Genomic DNA, 15,183 nt, shown 5'->3' on the forward strand with positions numbered 1-15,183 from the left:
ACCATGAACCAATTCCTCAACAAGAGCATATACAGTTGACTTTTTGGGGATGCATATGAAATTTGTGTCAAATATATGAAATATGACAAAATTTTGTGAAAAATAACCAATCTTTGTGTCAATCGTAGGCTGATTACCTACTTGACCCCATGTTATGCAATTTTAGGCCATCCATGACTATCAACAAAGAATTTTAACCTCTCACGTTATCCATATACATCATATGCTTTTAAAGCACATATTAACGTATCACCACATTGTCATTGAAAGACCAAAAGACAGAAGAGAAGGTATTATTTATCATATCATTACCCAACCATGGCATGATCTGTTGATTTAGAAGTACACATTGCTAAGTGCTAACACAACCAGCAGAACAATAACTGAAGGGGATAGATTGTTCTTGAATGAAGATCATCAATTGAATCACAACGTTAATAAAGAAGAATTAATGAAAATAAACCTTCCTAAGGAATAAAATAACAGAAGTAATTCCATCTGTGAGAACTGTTTCATGCACTCTTATATACCACTGAATGTTGCTAACTGAAAAAAAAAAAAAAAAGGTTCAAGAAATCAATTTGCTTGGAACACAAGGAAAAGGCAGGAGTTAATTATGGAGTTTGAGCAGCTGATTCCTCCTTGGATCTATTCTCTTCTGAAGATGGCCGGTTTTCTGAGTCAGATAGCCGGATCTCTTCAATCATTCTCACTACTTCATCCATGCTAGGCCTCATATCTGGAACCTTTGCCACACAGGCCATGGCAATTTGCAACATTTGCACCATTTCCTCTTCAATGTTTTGGTACCTCATTAGCTCCACATCGAAAACCTCAGCCGTCCACTCTTCCCTAACAACAGACTGGACCCACCTTGGGAGATCAACCATGTCATCGCGTCCTGGAGACTGTTGTGGTGCCTTCCCAGTAAGCATTTCTAGAAGGAGGATTCCGAAACTGTACACATCTGATTTATGGGTGTGCTTTCGGGTTTCAATCACCTCAGGAGCGCGATAACCTGCGGCTCTAGAAGGGGTTGCAGGAACATTCATAAGCGGGGTCAGGCCAAAATCAGAAATGCAGCCATCATTATCATGGTTGAGGAGGACATTCGAGGATTTGACATTTCCGTGCGTGAATTTTGGACCGCCAACAGAATGTATGTGAGCAATTCCTCTGGCAATTCCAACAGAGATTTTTATTCGGGAATTCCAATCTAATGGAGTCCTTCCACTTGCCCTGTTACCTGTAATCAAATTCGGATCTGATTTAGCTGACTCAGGAGCATATATACCCATAAGAAGGTAAACTACATCAACAGGTAGGAATGAGATTATCCAGAAGGACTTCAAACATTAGAATAATCCCAACATGTGATATCAAATTCCATTTCCTTCTAATATGGTAATATTTTACAGCTTTCATTGCAGTAACAAGAAATCCATTGTAAGGATGCAAAGCAGATAACACATTATACATGATGATTATGACAGACTACATTGTGCAGTTTCAGTAGCAGGCAACACAACAATGGGAACAAAGACCTAAGTGGGTTTGGAAGATGGCACAGAATACTATGTAGGAGACTTTTATCTCTGGGAACGGAAGTGTATTGCTCTATTATGTACAATTTTTGTGTTCAGTATTGTCTTTTATTACTCTTATCAATTGGTGTCTAATGTCTATCACTTAACTAGTGGTTAATGATGTATGTACCAATTTCAGTATAAAATTAGTCAAAACTTGACACACTTTACTTATAAGGTCAGTCATCTCCCGAAAACAGATAACTTCAAATGGAGAGACCCAATGCAATGAAGAGAGCATGAATTTAATCTAAATATAACAGACGAAAAGTATATTTACATAATAATATGTATAGCTTGTAGTCAGGGACGGAACCAGGTTTTATTTTATATATAGGACATGTGGCATTTTTAATTAAATCATATTTGGGTTAATTAATAAAACTATACATTAGATAGATAGAGTATATGCTGATATTGCTACAGTTGCTTTTTATTGTTCGAATATATTAATTATGTCTATAACTATTTTCTTTTATGTTAATTGCTATATAAAGTATTTTATTTTCTTACATTAATTATAGCAACACAAATCATTTTATCTACTATATAATTTTAGAAATTATACATTAATTTCTTTTAATCGTGCAATTATTTTGGCAAAGTTTCAATTATATTAATTGCATTTAAAAAGATTTTCTCATTTATATGTTAGGTTTTAAAAAAAATTTAGTTGATAGATAAATTAATTTAATTTATATAAGAATTAATTTTAATTATGAATCATTGTTGGTTCATGTGTTATTTTTGGAAAAAAGATTTTTTGACAACCAAAGCTAGTTGAGACGTTGAGAGAGAAGTGATGAAAATATAAGTATAATAAGTGATATGATTTGATAGGATAGGAAGAGAGAGATAGAGAGGAAATAAGGTTGTCAAGTAGGAGTTTGAAATTTGTGGGTGACAAAAAATCAACACTTTAATTTTTCGCCCCCCTCAAACTTTTCTAGTTCCGTCCCTGCTTGAAGTGTACATCCTCCAATGTCTAACCATAAGCTAAAATAATTATTCATTATAATCAAGCGCTTCTCGAAATAATTTTCAAAGCAAGGAATTGGTAAAAGAGTAATTACCATTCTTTATAAATCACTTAAATAGTCCAAAGTAGCTTCATGCATCATATTGCTTTATGATCGTCATTATTTATTTCTTGGTGCAATTTTTTTCCCAATTCTTCACTTAAAATTCATTGGAGATGTCAGACATTGATACCCCTATTATTTTATTTTTTTGTTACATTTATTTAACAATAGTAGACCCTGTCCTAATCAAAGATCATCATGTTCAACACGATGTATACATAAAAGCTCATGCATAATATGTATAATCTCAAATATAGAATAACAGAAAACAAAAACAAGTTTTAAAGACTTAACTGAAACTAGGAGAAACAGAAATGCATACCATGCAAGAGGGTAGATAGATTGCCACTTGGGATGTAGTCATAAACCAAGAGCTTCTCGTCCTTAGAATAATAATAAGCACGAAGGGGCACAACATTTGGGTGATGTCCAACCCTTCCCACAATTTCCATCTGCTGTTCAAATTCCCTTTTGCCTACCACAACTTCCTTCAACCTTTTCACCACAACTGTTGTTGACTCCTCCAATATAGCCTTATACGCAGTACCATAACTACCCTTTCCAAGAACTTCAGCTGAAGCTCTCAGCAAATCCTCAAGGTCAAAATTATAAGAACTGCCCTCAAAGAAAACCAACTTGTTTTTCTCAGGTTCTTGCACCCCACTTCCAAACTCTTCTTTCGGCTTCTCACTTCTCCCACCACTAGGACCCTTGCCTTTAGTTACGCTGGGGCTTCTATCATCTTTTTTCTTTAAACAGCAAAGAACAATGATGAGAGCTACTAAAAGCAATAGCACACCCCCACCAACTGCAATTGCAATGATAGCTGCCTTACTCAGTTTACTTTTGGAGCTGTGTCTTGCAGGAGTGGATGGTGAGACAGGAGTTGATGGAGGTGTAGAGGAGACTACAGAGCATGACTTTAGAGGTAATCCACATAGAGAGTTACCCTCAAAGGAAGAATTCGGGAAAATCTGAAGAGCATCAGGGATAGAGCCATTCAAATGGTTGTAGCTTAAATTCAAGTGCCTGAGCTTAGTGACATTGAGATTTGGTATCTGTCCAGATAGGGAGTTGTTCTGGAGGTTCAACTTAATTAGTTGTGTTATGTTTTGTAATGTCTTTGGAATAGCACCACTGAAGGAATTGTATGACAAATCAAGTACATTGAGGCGGGTGGACAACGAGGTAGGTACGCTACCAGAAAGGTTATTATGCTGAAGGTAGAGATATTGTAGAGAAGGAAGAGACGTAATATCAGGAGGAAGACTTCCACTGAGTAAGTTGGCTCGGAGGCTGATATTTCTGAGTGAGTCAATCTTGCCAAGTGTATTGGCAGGGATGGTGCCAACTAGTCCAATTCCAGGGAGCCGGACAGAAACAACACGAGTGCCATTTGGATTGCAAGTGATGCCTACCCAAGATGAACAGATTGGGGTAGCTGGATTCCACTTAAGGTTACGGCGATGGGGGACAGCAGCAGCAAAATCCAGAAGGGCTTGCTTGTCAGAACTTAAGTCAGCAATAGCCAGGGGGAAAAGAATAACAATGATGAAAAGGAAACGATGCACTTGGGAGGAGTAGAACTTCATGGATATTTTTTTGGTTGTATGGTATAAGATATTGACACTTGAATTCAAAGTAACCTCTGCCATCCTTCATATTTTCCTGGATTAGCACCATGGGCACAAATCAAAGTGAGAATACAGTAGCATGACAAAGCAAGCACTAAGCACTATATCAATTATAATGACAACATTTCTAAAGGTATTTGTAGAATAATTCTAGTTTATAAAAGGCACATCTGAATCATCCAAGAAACATATAGGCAGTTGCAAGCCCTGAAATTTTTTTGCAATCTCTTATTGCTTACGGTAAGATTTTCATTACCATCAAAGATATAATGGAGGAATAAACTTTTTGAGGTAAAAAAAATATTTAATATACAGAAACATACTTAATGTTTTAAAAATGCCTCATGTAGCTTCAACTTTGCAGAGTGACAATTACCGACAACAGAACAACAGGAATCTAATGAAAACATGCCTCTTGGAGCAGGTTATCTACATCAATCACAATCCTTGTTTAGAGTAACTAAGAGGATAAGTGACAAAATAAAATAAAAAAATATATTACATGAAGTTGAATGAAAACAATTGCATCATTTTCAGTTTTCAACAAGTGGAGATTAAAATATATCAAATGACAACTATACCAACAGGGAGAATATTCAGGTTACAGTTGAAACTAACTATGTCCATACCTAAATCATGGCTGCAAATCAATTAGAAAGAGAAATAAGCAGTGAAGAAGATGACTATCAAAAGGTTTATGCTAAGACGGCACAGCTTGGTCAGAAAGGGAAAGGAAAAGGAAAATGTTTGGTCCATCAAATGACTAATTCCTCTTTAATATGCCAGCATAAGTTATTAGTCAACTGGCTGAAACATTAACCATTTTTGAGAGACAGAAGCTTTTCTATAAAAGGTCCAAGTACAAAGCCAAGACGATGAACACAAGAAGAAAAAGAATCCTAAGATTTCAGATGAAGAGGAAAGTAAAAGAACTACAAACAACCTTAACTGTCAAATTAAGTCGTTGGAGTAGGTAGTTTAGCTTTCTTGTGACTTTATGACTTGAACTAACATTTCTGCAGTTAATTCTTAGAAACACATTTGCTTGCCAACCAGAAACAAATGTAAGCTTCCTTCCTGATTTTTTCCTACACGAAATAGTAACTACCAGAATTTCTACATTGATTAGAATGAATGAGTTAAGAACCCAAATTTCGTTCACATACCACATTTAATGTATTAGGAAGGTCAAAGTTGTTCGACAACTAAACTTTCATCAAATCATCTTTCATAAAATAAAAACAAAACACCCCAATTGTTCCAATCATTAAGAAGCAGCACTTCACATCAAGAGGAAAAACACCAAACACTAGCACCAGAAAGAAACCCCAAAGTCCCCTTTGAAGCACATCCTTGGAAACCAAACCCACAATGTGGAACCCTTTTGGGAGTTTCAAACCCAAAAGCAAGCATTAATGAAAACCACTGAAACAAAACACCCCAGATCTGCAAGCTAAGTTACAAGCACAAGTTGGCATGCAGGAACAAGTAAAGGTAAGATTTTTCAATGAGTAATCACCCGAAAGGAAGCAAAGATGAAGCACGAGGATTCATGGAACAGCTCAGAGCTTTAAACCACAGGCCAAGATGCATTCTCGGTGAAGAAGCTAAGCAAGTTGGTGCTTTAACTGTGCTTCAAATTCTCAAGTACTTCTTAACAAAGCATGGAGAATCTATATCTGTGTAGCTTTAGATTGGAGCATGGAAGCTCAACAGCCAAAAGAAATTGCATGAAATTGAAGGGCATTTTCGGGTGGGTTGAGGAGTGAAAGCACATGCTTCATTAAGGAGTTCAAAATTAAAGTAAGAAAGGCTCAAGATTCAGGAAAGTGAGCTCTTTTTCTTTATTGTCGAAGTTGGAGATAATAATAATAATAATAATAATAATAATTATAATAAAAGAAAAGAGCCAAAGAGGAAACAAAAAGGTAGCAAAGGGTTAAAGAATGGAGTGGACAGCAGAGCAATGCATAATACACAGTGACCTCTTTTCTTGCTTCTTGACTAAACCAGAGAGAGAGTGAAAAGTCAGAGAACAATGCACACGTGCTACTAGGACTGTGATACTGTGTGATAACTTCAAAGTGCATGTTTATGTTTAATTTGTCATTAGAAAATTGATTTTTACTCTAAAATTTATTTTAGTTAAATTTTTACATATTTAATTTTACGTAAAAGAATTTAGAATTATTTTTAAATTTAGAAATAATTTTGCATCGAAATAATTTTGAATAGTTTTTATTTTAAATCCTAAATTTTATATTAAATTTTATTTTTTCTTAATTTTTAATTAAAAATATTCAAATATAAATCATATTACTTCAACATCAATTTTACAACATTAATTTCATTGAAAATTAATTTTATCATATTTATCCAAACCCACGCTTAAACTCCCAAGATAAAAAATACTATAAAAGAAAGAGCAAGTTCACATGATAGGGAAAGAAAGTAATTTTAATGGTTTTCCTCTCCCACTCCATGTTTTGTTTACCTACTTTTTTTCTTACAAAAAATTATATAATTGGAGAATCAAGAATATGTTGATTTGTGTAGAACTTAACTTGCACATCTTAAATAAAGTTTATTTAAAGTTTAAGTCATGTAAAAAAAGAAAGTTGATAGAGATTAGTTATAGACAATAATGATAAGCATTTTATACTTATAAAATATGGTTACCAATAAATTTATATTCCTTTGTTCCTATTAAGACTCAATTTAGAATTAGATTTTTTTTGACAAGATTCAATCTAAAATATTTTTTTAAATTAATTATTTTTTTATAAAAATACCCTTAACTATAAGTCATTTTTTCAAGTTCAATATATAATAAGTGGAATGCAATAGTGTATTAAACTCTCTAGTAGTCTAACTTGCTATTGTGTAAAGAACATTTTGGGAACTTACTTTGACTATTTATGTGCATAGGCAATAGCTAATAAAAAAATTGAAACAATAAATATATTAATAATGAAAGAGATTAAAATAATTAAAACTAAAAAAAATTAAAAATAAAAGTATGCCTTATTAATATTGAGAGTAATTTTAACATATATATATATATATATATATATATATAAATTCAGGACAACTTTAATTCTTTTTTTTTTACCAGCAATAGACAAATAATATTGAAAGCACGAGAAGTGCAGAAATCATTTACAACATGACCGAACAGGGCAACAGCCAGTGAAATAGCAGCTCTCTGGCCAAAAACAGAGTACATAATCCAAGCTATAATCTAAAAACACCCGGGCACAAGAAATAACTCTGTTAGCCTATACAACAACAGTTTGCATATGCAAAGATTCGATCTCTTTAGCCCATTCAAAGTATACCTTAAACATCCCCAAATCAATTAATTGATAAACAAATTCCTGGATCAATTTGCCATTGTTGGTAAGAAAAGTTGAAATCACATTGGTAGGCCTTTAACCATGAACAGAATATTATAATGAACTTTCTTAATTGGTAGGACAACTTTAATGCTACTAAATACATTAACTAATTTTCTCAATTATAATGAATTAATTAATTGGATCATACACAAAAGATCAAAAGGAGTATAGTTAGAGACAAATAGAAAAAAGAAAGAGAAGCATGCAACATAATATAAATGACACCAAGAAGAAAAATAAATACAGAAAATGTTATTGAACAAAATATTATGAGTTTTTTTTTTATTTTGACAGAAAAATATTATATGAGTCGTAACATAAATAATACAACTCTTTTTTACTATTACAAAAATATCTTTTTAAATAAACCATTTTGGTTGTAATAGTATACTATAACAAAAATATAGATTCAATTTTAAATGAATAGAAATAAGAAAAAAATAAAAATTATTTCTCACTAATTATTAACATAAGTAAAGAGATGAAGAAAAATTATGTATAAAGATCATTTCTCCTCTCCACCCATCTATATATATAGTGTTAATTCCTTTAGAGAGGTGGGTTATAAATTAAAAAGAAAATAGAAATCTATTATCTATTCTATTTCTATTATATATCATAAAAGAATATTTTGTCAAATGGATAAATATCACTTCAAAAACACATATACACATGTCCGTGTGTATATATATATATATATATATATATATATATATATATATAAGATATTAAAAATTATAATAACATAAGAAATTATAAATTATAAACTTTAAACCTGTGCACATGTTATTACACTATTATTATAAAAAGTTCAACTTTGCTTTCTTTTCCTTCTTCTCCCTCTTCCTTTCCATCTTATATTTGTTCCCTTCATTCCCTACTCTTGTTTGAATGGTAAACTAAGGCCGGTAGATGTCTTTATGAGAGACCTCGAAATTGTTGATACCTCACATGCATGGAGAGGCATCACATTTAATTGAATCATTCATTCACTACACTGCATGTCATTCTCATTAACACATTCCATTTTTTTTACTTGTTTAGTACGTTTTCTTCTCATTTTTTCTTTCTGCCACGCTCATTTACTAAATTGGATATATATTACATGATTTTTCTTCTTAGCATTTTACTATACTTTAGTTTCTAAGTCTGGTGACAAAAATGTACTTTTTATATGGAAACAATATATTTTTTCCCTGTAAAGAGTATTTACATTGCATGATATTAATTATTGCAAATTATTTCGTAAATTAAAAGAGAACGTATAAAACAAATTGATATTTATAATAACAATAAAATAAATTACATTTCTTTTCCCTGAAAGATACTTACACCACACAATCTTCTCCTTTTATTTCTAAAATTATATTTCTCTCTTCTGAAAGATTAACGTACTCATATGAAAATATAGTCCATTAATTTTAATGTAAATGAATACTGCATTAAGACATTGTTGAGAATTTGGTTTTGAAACAAAAAGAGGGAAGGACAAATATGATTTTAAAAAATTAGCTACCAATAATCTTAAAAGTTGAAGAGAAAAAGAAAGATATCATCAGAAGATTCCTTAGTAGTTCACTATGATAGACTTGTTTGCATCAAAATAAATCAACAATCTATCAAAACGAGAAGCAGAGAACGGTGCGATGTTTAAAATAAGAGAGTCAACATAAAAAACAAAGTCAACATATTATTTTAACAAAATCAGTTAGCATCTCAACAAAATCCTTTTTAAATTTTGTCGCATAATTTGTTTTTGTTTGTTGAATACTATTAAAGACAGAATGACATAGGGTAAAGTCAGATGTTGAAACTCAGTCATATATATATATATATAACAGAGGTTTTCCTCAATTTTTTAATTTTAAAAGTTTTACTTTAATCTTTCAAAGTATTTTTGTTATATTAAATTATTTTTTTACTGATATTAATTTTAACTGACATGAGAGACATTCATTTAATGACATTTTTTCACAATTTGCCATATCTCATCATCAAATTGGTCAAAATTAATATGATGGATTAACAGCAAGGCCAATTAAAACATTTTAAAAGGAATAAAACAATTCCAAAATGGAAAAAAGGAAATGAGTCACTAAAAATGTAGTACTATTTTATATATATGTGGTCCCGTGATATTAACAAAAGACAATGTTATATATATTTACCTTTATATGGGAGAGTTGGTGGTGCTACGTAAGTGAAGCACAAGCAACTTCATCATGCGATATGACAAGTGACAGATGAGGAGAGAGAGTGGGAGAGCAAAACAAACAAATCTACATCCAACTACTCTCTTTGTTTATTTTGCCCAACCACTTCGACCTAGTTTTTGGATCTAGATCTTCATATGTTTATTTATGCCCACGTAAATCAACTATAAACTTCTAAGCCTAATAATAACTGAGAAATGGGTAAAGAGATCAATTAAACAATGCACACATGGGGACACAAAAACTCGAATTGGGTGCAGAAGAAAAGAAATGAACAAAATTTGAACCAACCAACTAAGTGAAATAGTGAATAACCCTTGTGTTTTTTAGAGGAAAAATAGAGTTACAACGAACAAAGATTAAACTTGTGTTTGAAAAAAAATTGAATGATCAACTCTAACAGACTTTTAGATAAAAATTACAACATAATTATTTTTAAATATTTATATTCATGAAACACGTAATTTTTTTGTTTAACGTAATTTTAACACTAAATTCAAACGCATCCTAAGGTGACTAGTGAAACAATAAAAAAGACTAAATTGAACACATCACAAGAGATATCAAATGGAAAAATATCTTATGGAATTAAGTGATGCATTTGGAAAACAAGCAAAATAATGATGATGGAAGATGCATTGCAACAAAAAATTTGTGCTAGCTTTGTTTGAAATTTTAATGAAGCCAGTAGTGGAACTACTTGGTCAATAATAGAGAAACCTATTGAGTTTAAAGCTCCAACTCTTTCATCATGCCTCAACTTTAGCCAAAAAGTACATTATTACATTAATTAATATTTGTGGGGCTCGTGCCGGAATAGCAACCAGTTTTCTATAGGTTGTGGATTGTGATTCAAAGTTTCATCACACTATAATGAAAGAGGAAATATATATATATATATATATTAAATTCATTGACCGTGTAGAAAGTTTTGTATATGCTACGAATAAATCACAGAAAATATTATATTAATGGGCTTGATTGGTAAATTAAAGTTGTCTGTGAGAAAACTATTTATCAGCACAAACTACAAGAAAAAAAGAGTTTTTTTTTTCTTTCTAAATTGCAAATTTTCAATAGTGCATTTTGATCAGCCATATTTTGGGCATGTTAGGAAGGGAGTTTTTGACATAAAAGGCTCAATTTTCCTAATACTTTGTTGGTAGAACTCTCTTTTCTCCTGATTATGCAGGGAATTAAAGCTTATAAGAAAATAAAAGTAGAATTAAGCAAAAATTTGAAGAATTTCAAGCAAATTAAGCTCTTGTCAACAAGCTTGGTTGTGCTCAATCTAACATGACCGTGCTAAAGTCAATTAGTTAAAGGATTTAATTTGACCAATTGAGAAGCACGATCATACCACTTTTAGCATGATCTACAATCTGCATCGTTTCACTTACAAGTGAAGCACGACTATGCTCAGTCTCAAAATGACTCTGCTTTAGTTTGGGGAGACTTCATTTATGAAAGACACAAATCATGCTACTTCTCAGCGTGTGTTTAGTAAAGGAGCATGACCATGCTAAATCTCAGCACGATTATACTAAATTTGAATTTTGAATTGTGCCACGTTTCTAGCACAATTGTGTTGGTCTTACAAAGCCTTGTGCCCCATTTCAGTCTTGCTGTTAAAATAGTTAAAAAATATAAAATAATAGACATAGATATATTTATATTCTATGTTATATTTTTTCATGTTAAATATTTTATTATCAATCTTATATTATTTTTAAAAATATTTTTAATCAAATTTAAAATAATATAAAATATACTTAAGTAGACATTATATTTTTATTACGTTAATTAGTGTAATAGTTAAAATAAATTATTTAATATAAAATTATTTAAAAAATAATACACAAAATATAGTGTTTAAATGATAAATTAAATATTATAAGTGGTATAATAATTAAAATGAATAATATAACATAAAAAATGTAAAATATAATAACAAAACAACAAACGTATCTTCTATTATTATCAATGTCTTTATTTATAATACTAAATTAATAAAATAAATAGTATAATCATTAAATTAAGAATGTAATATAAAAAATAAAATAAATTATAGTAAATTTATGATCTATTATTTTATATTAAATGACAATAAAAGCCAGATTTATTTTAAAATGAAATAATTTTTTTATAAATACATTAAGGATAAAAAAGAAGAAAATATAAAAAAAACTAGAAACTAATGATTTAAAAGATGTTATTTCAAGAGTGTTGAAAAAATTATTAGAAACTATGAAAAAACTATTAAAAAAATATATTTATCAAACAATCAAATAAATTTTTTAAATAATAAAAAAAATAAAAACTAATTAAAATAACTTATGAAAGATAACATAATAGAGATACATGGAGCTAGGAAGGACATGGGGAGAATCATGAGGGTTAACACCTATAAAGGATTTTTGTCCCTTTTACTATTTTATGCATTCCTCATTATATAATTTTGTGCTTTCTTGTATTCATGAATAGTATAAATTCAATTAAATATGCAGTCGAAGTTAACATGCACAGATTATATCATAACCTTAGTTTTGAGACTAAAATAAGTTTATCCATTTTATAGATTAAAAACATAATTAATCCTTAAAAAAATATTATCGAAATTGGATTATCACATAGCTTATGATTGGTATCTTATGTATCATTGCATCAATTTATGTCAATATTTGGTCTTCTAATCTACCAGCGCAAATCTTGTAAATGTGAGTGGGGTATATGTTTGGATGTTTTTTCTGACTGTTCCGCATCTTATAAGATGATGCGATGATGATGAATTTCGTTCAAAGGCCTAAGACCAATCATGTCTACTATTGTGGTAAGTGTTGACATTCAAATTGATATGATGTTTATTTGATTTATATTAGCTGTTAAGGATTTTTTTTAATATTTTAAATGTTAAATTACTCAAATTTAACAATTTTTAATTAAGTTTCTGGTTCTTTTTAACGGAATCCTTAAATTTATATTTATTTTTTAATTAGATCCTTTCGTTTAAGAGTACAACGCACAATGTAAAAAATATAATAATTACAACTAAAAATGTAGTTAAAAAATTGATCTTAAAATTAAAAATGGTAAGAGTTTTAAATTAATTTAAAAATTATAATTTTAATTATTCAAAAATAGATTTTTATTCATAAATAAAATTTAAATTTATATAAAAATATCATTTAAACATTTCTATTTTTTATTCTTTTATCTTTATTGGTCACTTTAATGAATAACTTACTAAATACATGTACTTTGATAAGTTACTTTAACAATTTTAAGATTTTAACTAATAATTTTCAACTACTAGTTTTTTGTTTTACTATTTAACTATATTTTTTTAATTATAGCTAATTTTTTAATTTTGTCAAACCAGAGCTTTTATTTTCAAAATTCCTTTATCCTTGTTGTGTTGTTGTAAAATGTGCAAATGTTGGTGGTGAACATAATGTTTTTAAGAATGATTAAACTAGTTTTTTTTTTACAGTTGATTAATTTATTGATTAAAGGTTCAATTATCTAACTATGGTTAAACTATTGCCAAACCAATAATGATTAAATTTATATTTTAATGTTATATAATATTTTAAGTAGTAAAACAATATAAAATTATGAAAAATGAGGATAAAAATTATAAATTAATATAACATAATAATGAATAAAATAACTATTTCTTTTTTAATATTATGGTATATATTAAGAAATAACTTAATATAAAAGTATAATAAAATTAAGTTATATAAGATTTAAAAAAAATCACACAAGATGTCTTACAAGATAAAAATTCATAATAAATAGTTAAATAATAACGATCCTTATATGCATATGATTTTTATTTTTTAAAAAAGGTACTAAAATAAAAGTTTAAGGCCAGAAAGTTCTTTTCTTTCTTTTTTTTAAAGAAAATACTACTACTTTTTTAAGCCCCACTCTAGTTTGTGCTGTCTCTTTGATTTATCATATCATATTCCCTTTCTCCGACAGCACAAATCATCCACTCACTACCTCTATCTGCATTCAATCAATTAGTAACTAAGTAAACAACTCCTTTAGAAATTAATGATTATGATTCATGAGAGCCAGTATCTACCAATCTCTATCAAGTGGTAACTTTTTTTCCCAATTCAAAGATACATGCACTCACAATATTCTGTAATAGGCTCGAAATAGCATGCGCCTCGTTGTAAACTCTATGTTACTACTGGTACCCTTTAATTATAATACATTTTCTGATAAAAAACAATATTATGTAAGAACGTGAAAAATGTGAAAAATATTTTTAATTATATAAGACACATGTACGATAAATAATTGTGTGTGTGTGTGTTTTTCTTACACATATTTTTAAGTATATATGTGTGTGTGTTTTTCTTACGCATAAATAATTTAATAATATATTTTCATTTAATTTTTGGAAAGAATTTATTAAAAAGAACTATAATTTTGAATTGTTTTTTCAAGATGGTAATTCACTCACAATTGACCTTATTGATTGAGGATAACTATCAATATAATCTAGTTTCACTCGATCGACCTTGCTATATGCGCCTTTATTGAAGCGACCACACCATACATATTGCTACAACCATTGTGAAGTAAATTTCACAAAAACAACAATTTTAAGAAGAGTCTAGGTAAAATGTGTCATCACTTCACAGTGTGTTCGGTGTTTTTCTTTATGGTCTACAAGTCACAAAGTTCAAGAGTGGCATGGTCCTCCATTTCCAAGCATGGACCATGGTCCCCCATAGTAATTATTCATCCGCTAAATGCTATGGTTAGTTTGGAGATGATGGAGAGTGGAGTTCAGGGGACTAAACAACATTATACAAATAGGGCATAGTAAATGACACAAGGTTTAGCCGAGAGTTATAAATTTGAGCATGTTCCTCTTGCCTTGTTTTTTTTTTTTTTTTGTTTTTGGTCAATTACAATTTCTAGTTATGTATTTTGGATTTAGATATATAATGAAATTATGATTCTATTTTTATATGAATATACAATGAAATCATGTTTCTATTCAACATAAAAGTAAGACAAAAAAAAAGTATTTCCGTGAGGTTTAGAGAAATAGGAGGACAAGAGTATCTTTTTGTCCGTTTATTTAAAAATAACAGGTGGAAATAGCAAAGCTTGAGGTAAGAATAGTGATTTTTGTTCTTGTTTAGTGGAATGATTTCTGATTGGAGTTTGAGGCCCATCCCATATGGACTCATGTATTGCAAGCTTCAAAATAAGTAATTTTTTGTTTGGTCAGCAAAAATAAA

The 15,183-nt window shown here is 29.9% G+C and overlaps 1 protein-coding gene across 3 annotated transcripts; it reads right to left on the reverse strand.

Annotated features, from left to right (window-relative positions):
• Positions 1–277: 277 nt before the first annotated feature.
• Positions 278–6,178, reverse strand: LOC114397328 (probable inactive receptor kinase At5g58300). Of its 3 annotated transcripts, XM_028359398.1 has the most exons (4): positions 5,822–6,178; positions 4,626–4,731; positions 2,991–4,336; positions 278–1,246 (listed from the first exon to the last, which is right to left on the reverse strand). In XM_028359398.1, exons 3-4 carry the CDS (start codon positions 4,321–4,323, stop codon positions 615–617), a joined length of 1,965 nt encoding a protein of 654 aa, XP_028215199.1. In that variant the 5' UTR covers positions 4,324–4,336; positions 4,626–4,731; positions 5,822–6,178; the 3' UTR covers positions 278–614. The 3 variants fall into 3 exon arrangements, with proteins under 3 accessions (XP_028215199.1, XP_028215196.1, XP_028215203.1); XM_028359395.1 differs by lacking the exon at positions 4,626–4,731 and having other exon boundaries at positions 5,822–6,177; XM_028359402.1 differs by lacking the exons at positions 4,626–4,731; positions 5,822–6,178 and adding an exon at positions 5,246–5,785.
• Between the last annotated feature and the right edge of the window lie 9,005 nt (positions 6,179–15,183).

The sequence above is a fragment of the Glycine soja genome, chromosome 2, assembly GCF_004193775.1.
Source record: "Glycine soja cultivar W05 chromosome 2, ASM419377v2, whole genome shotgun sequence".
In the NCBI taxonomy this organism is placed as follows: Eukaryota; Viridiplantae; Streptophyta; class Magnoliopsida; order Fabales; family Fabaceae; genus Glycine; species Glycine soja.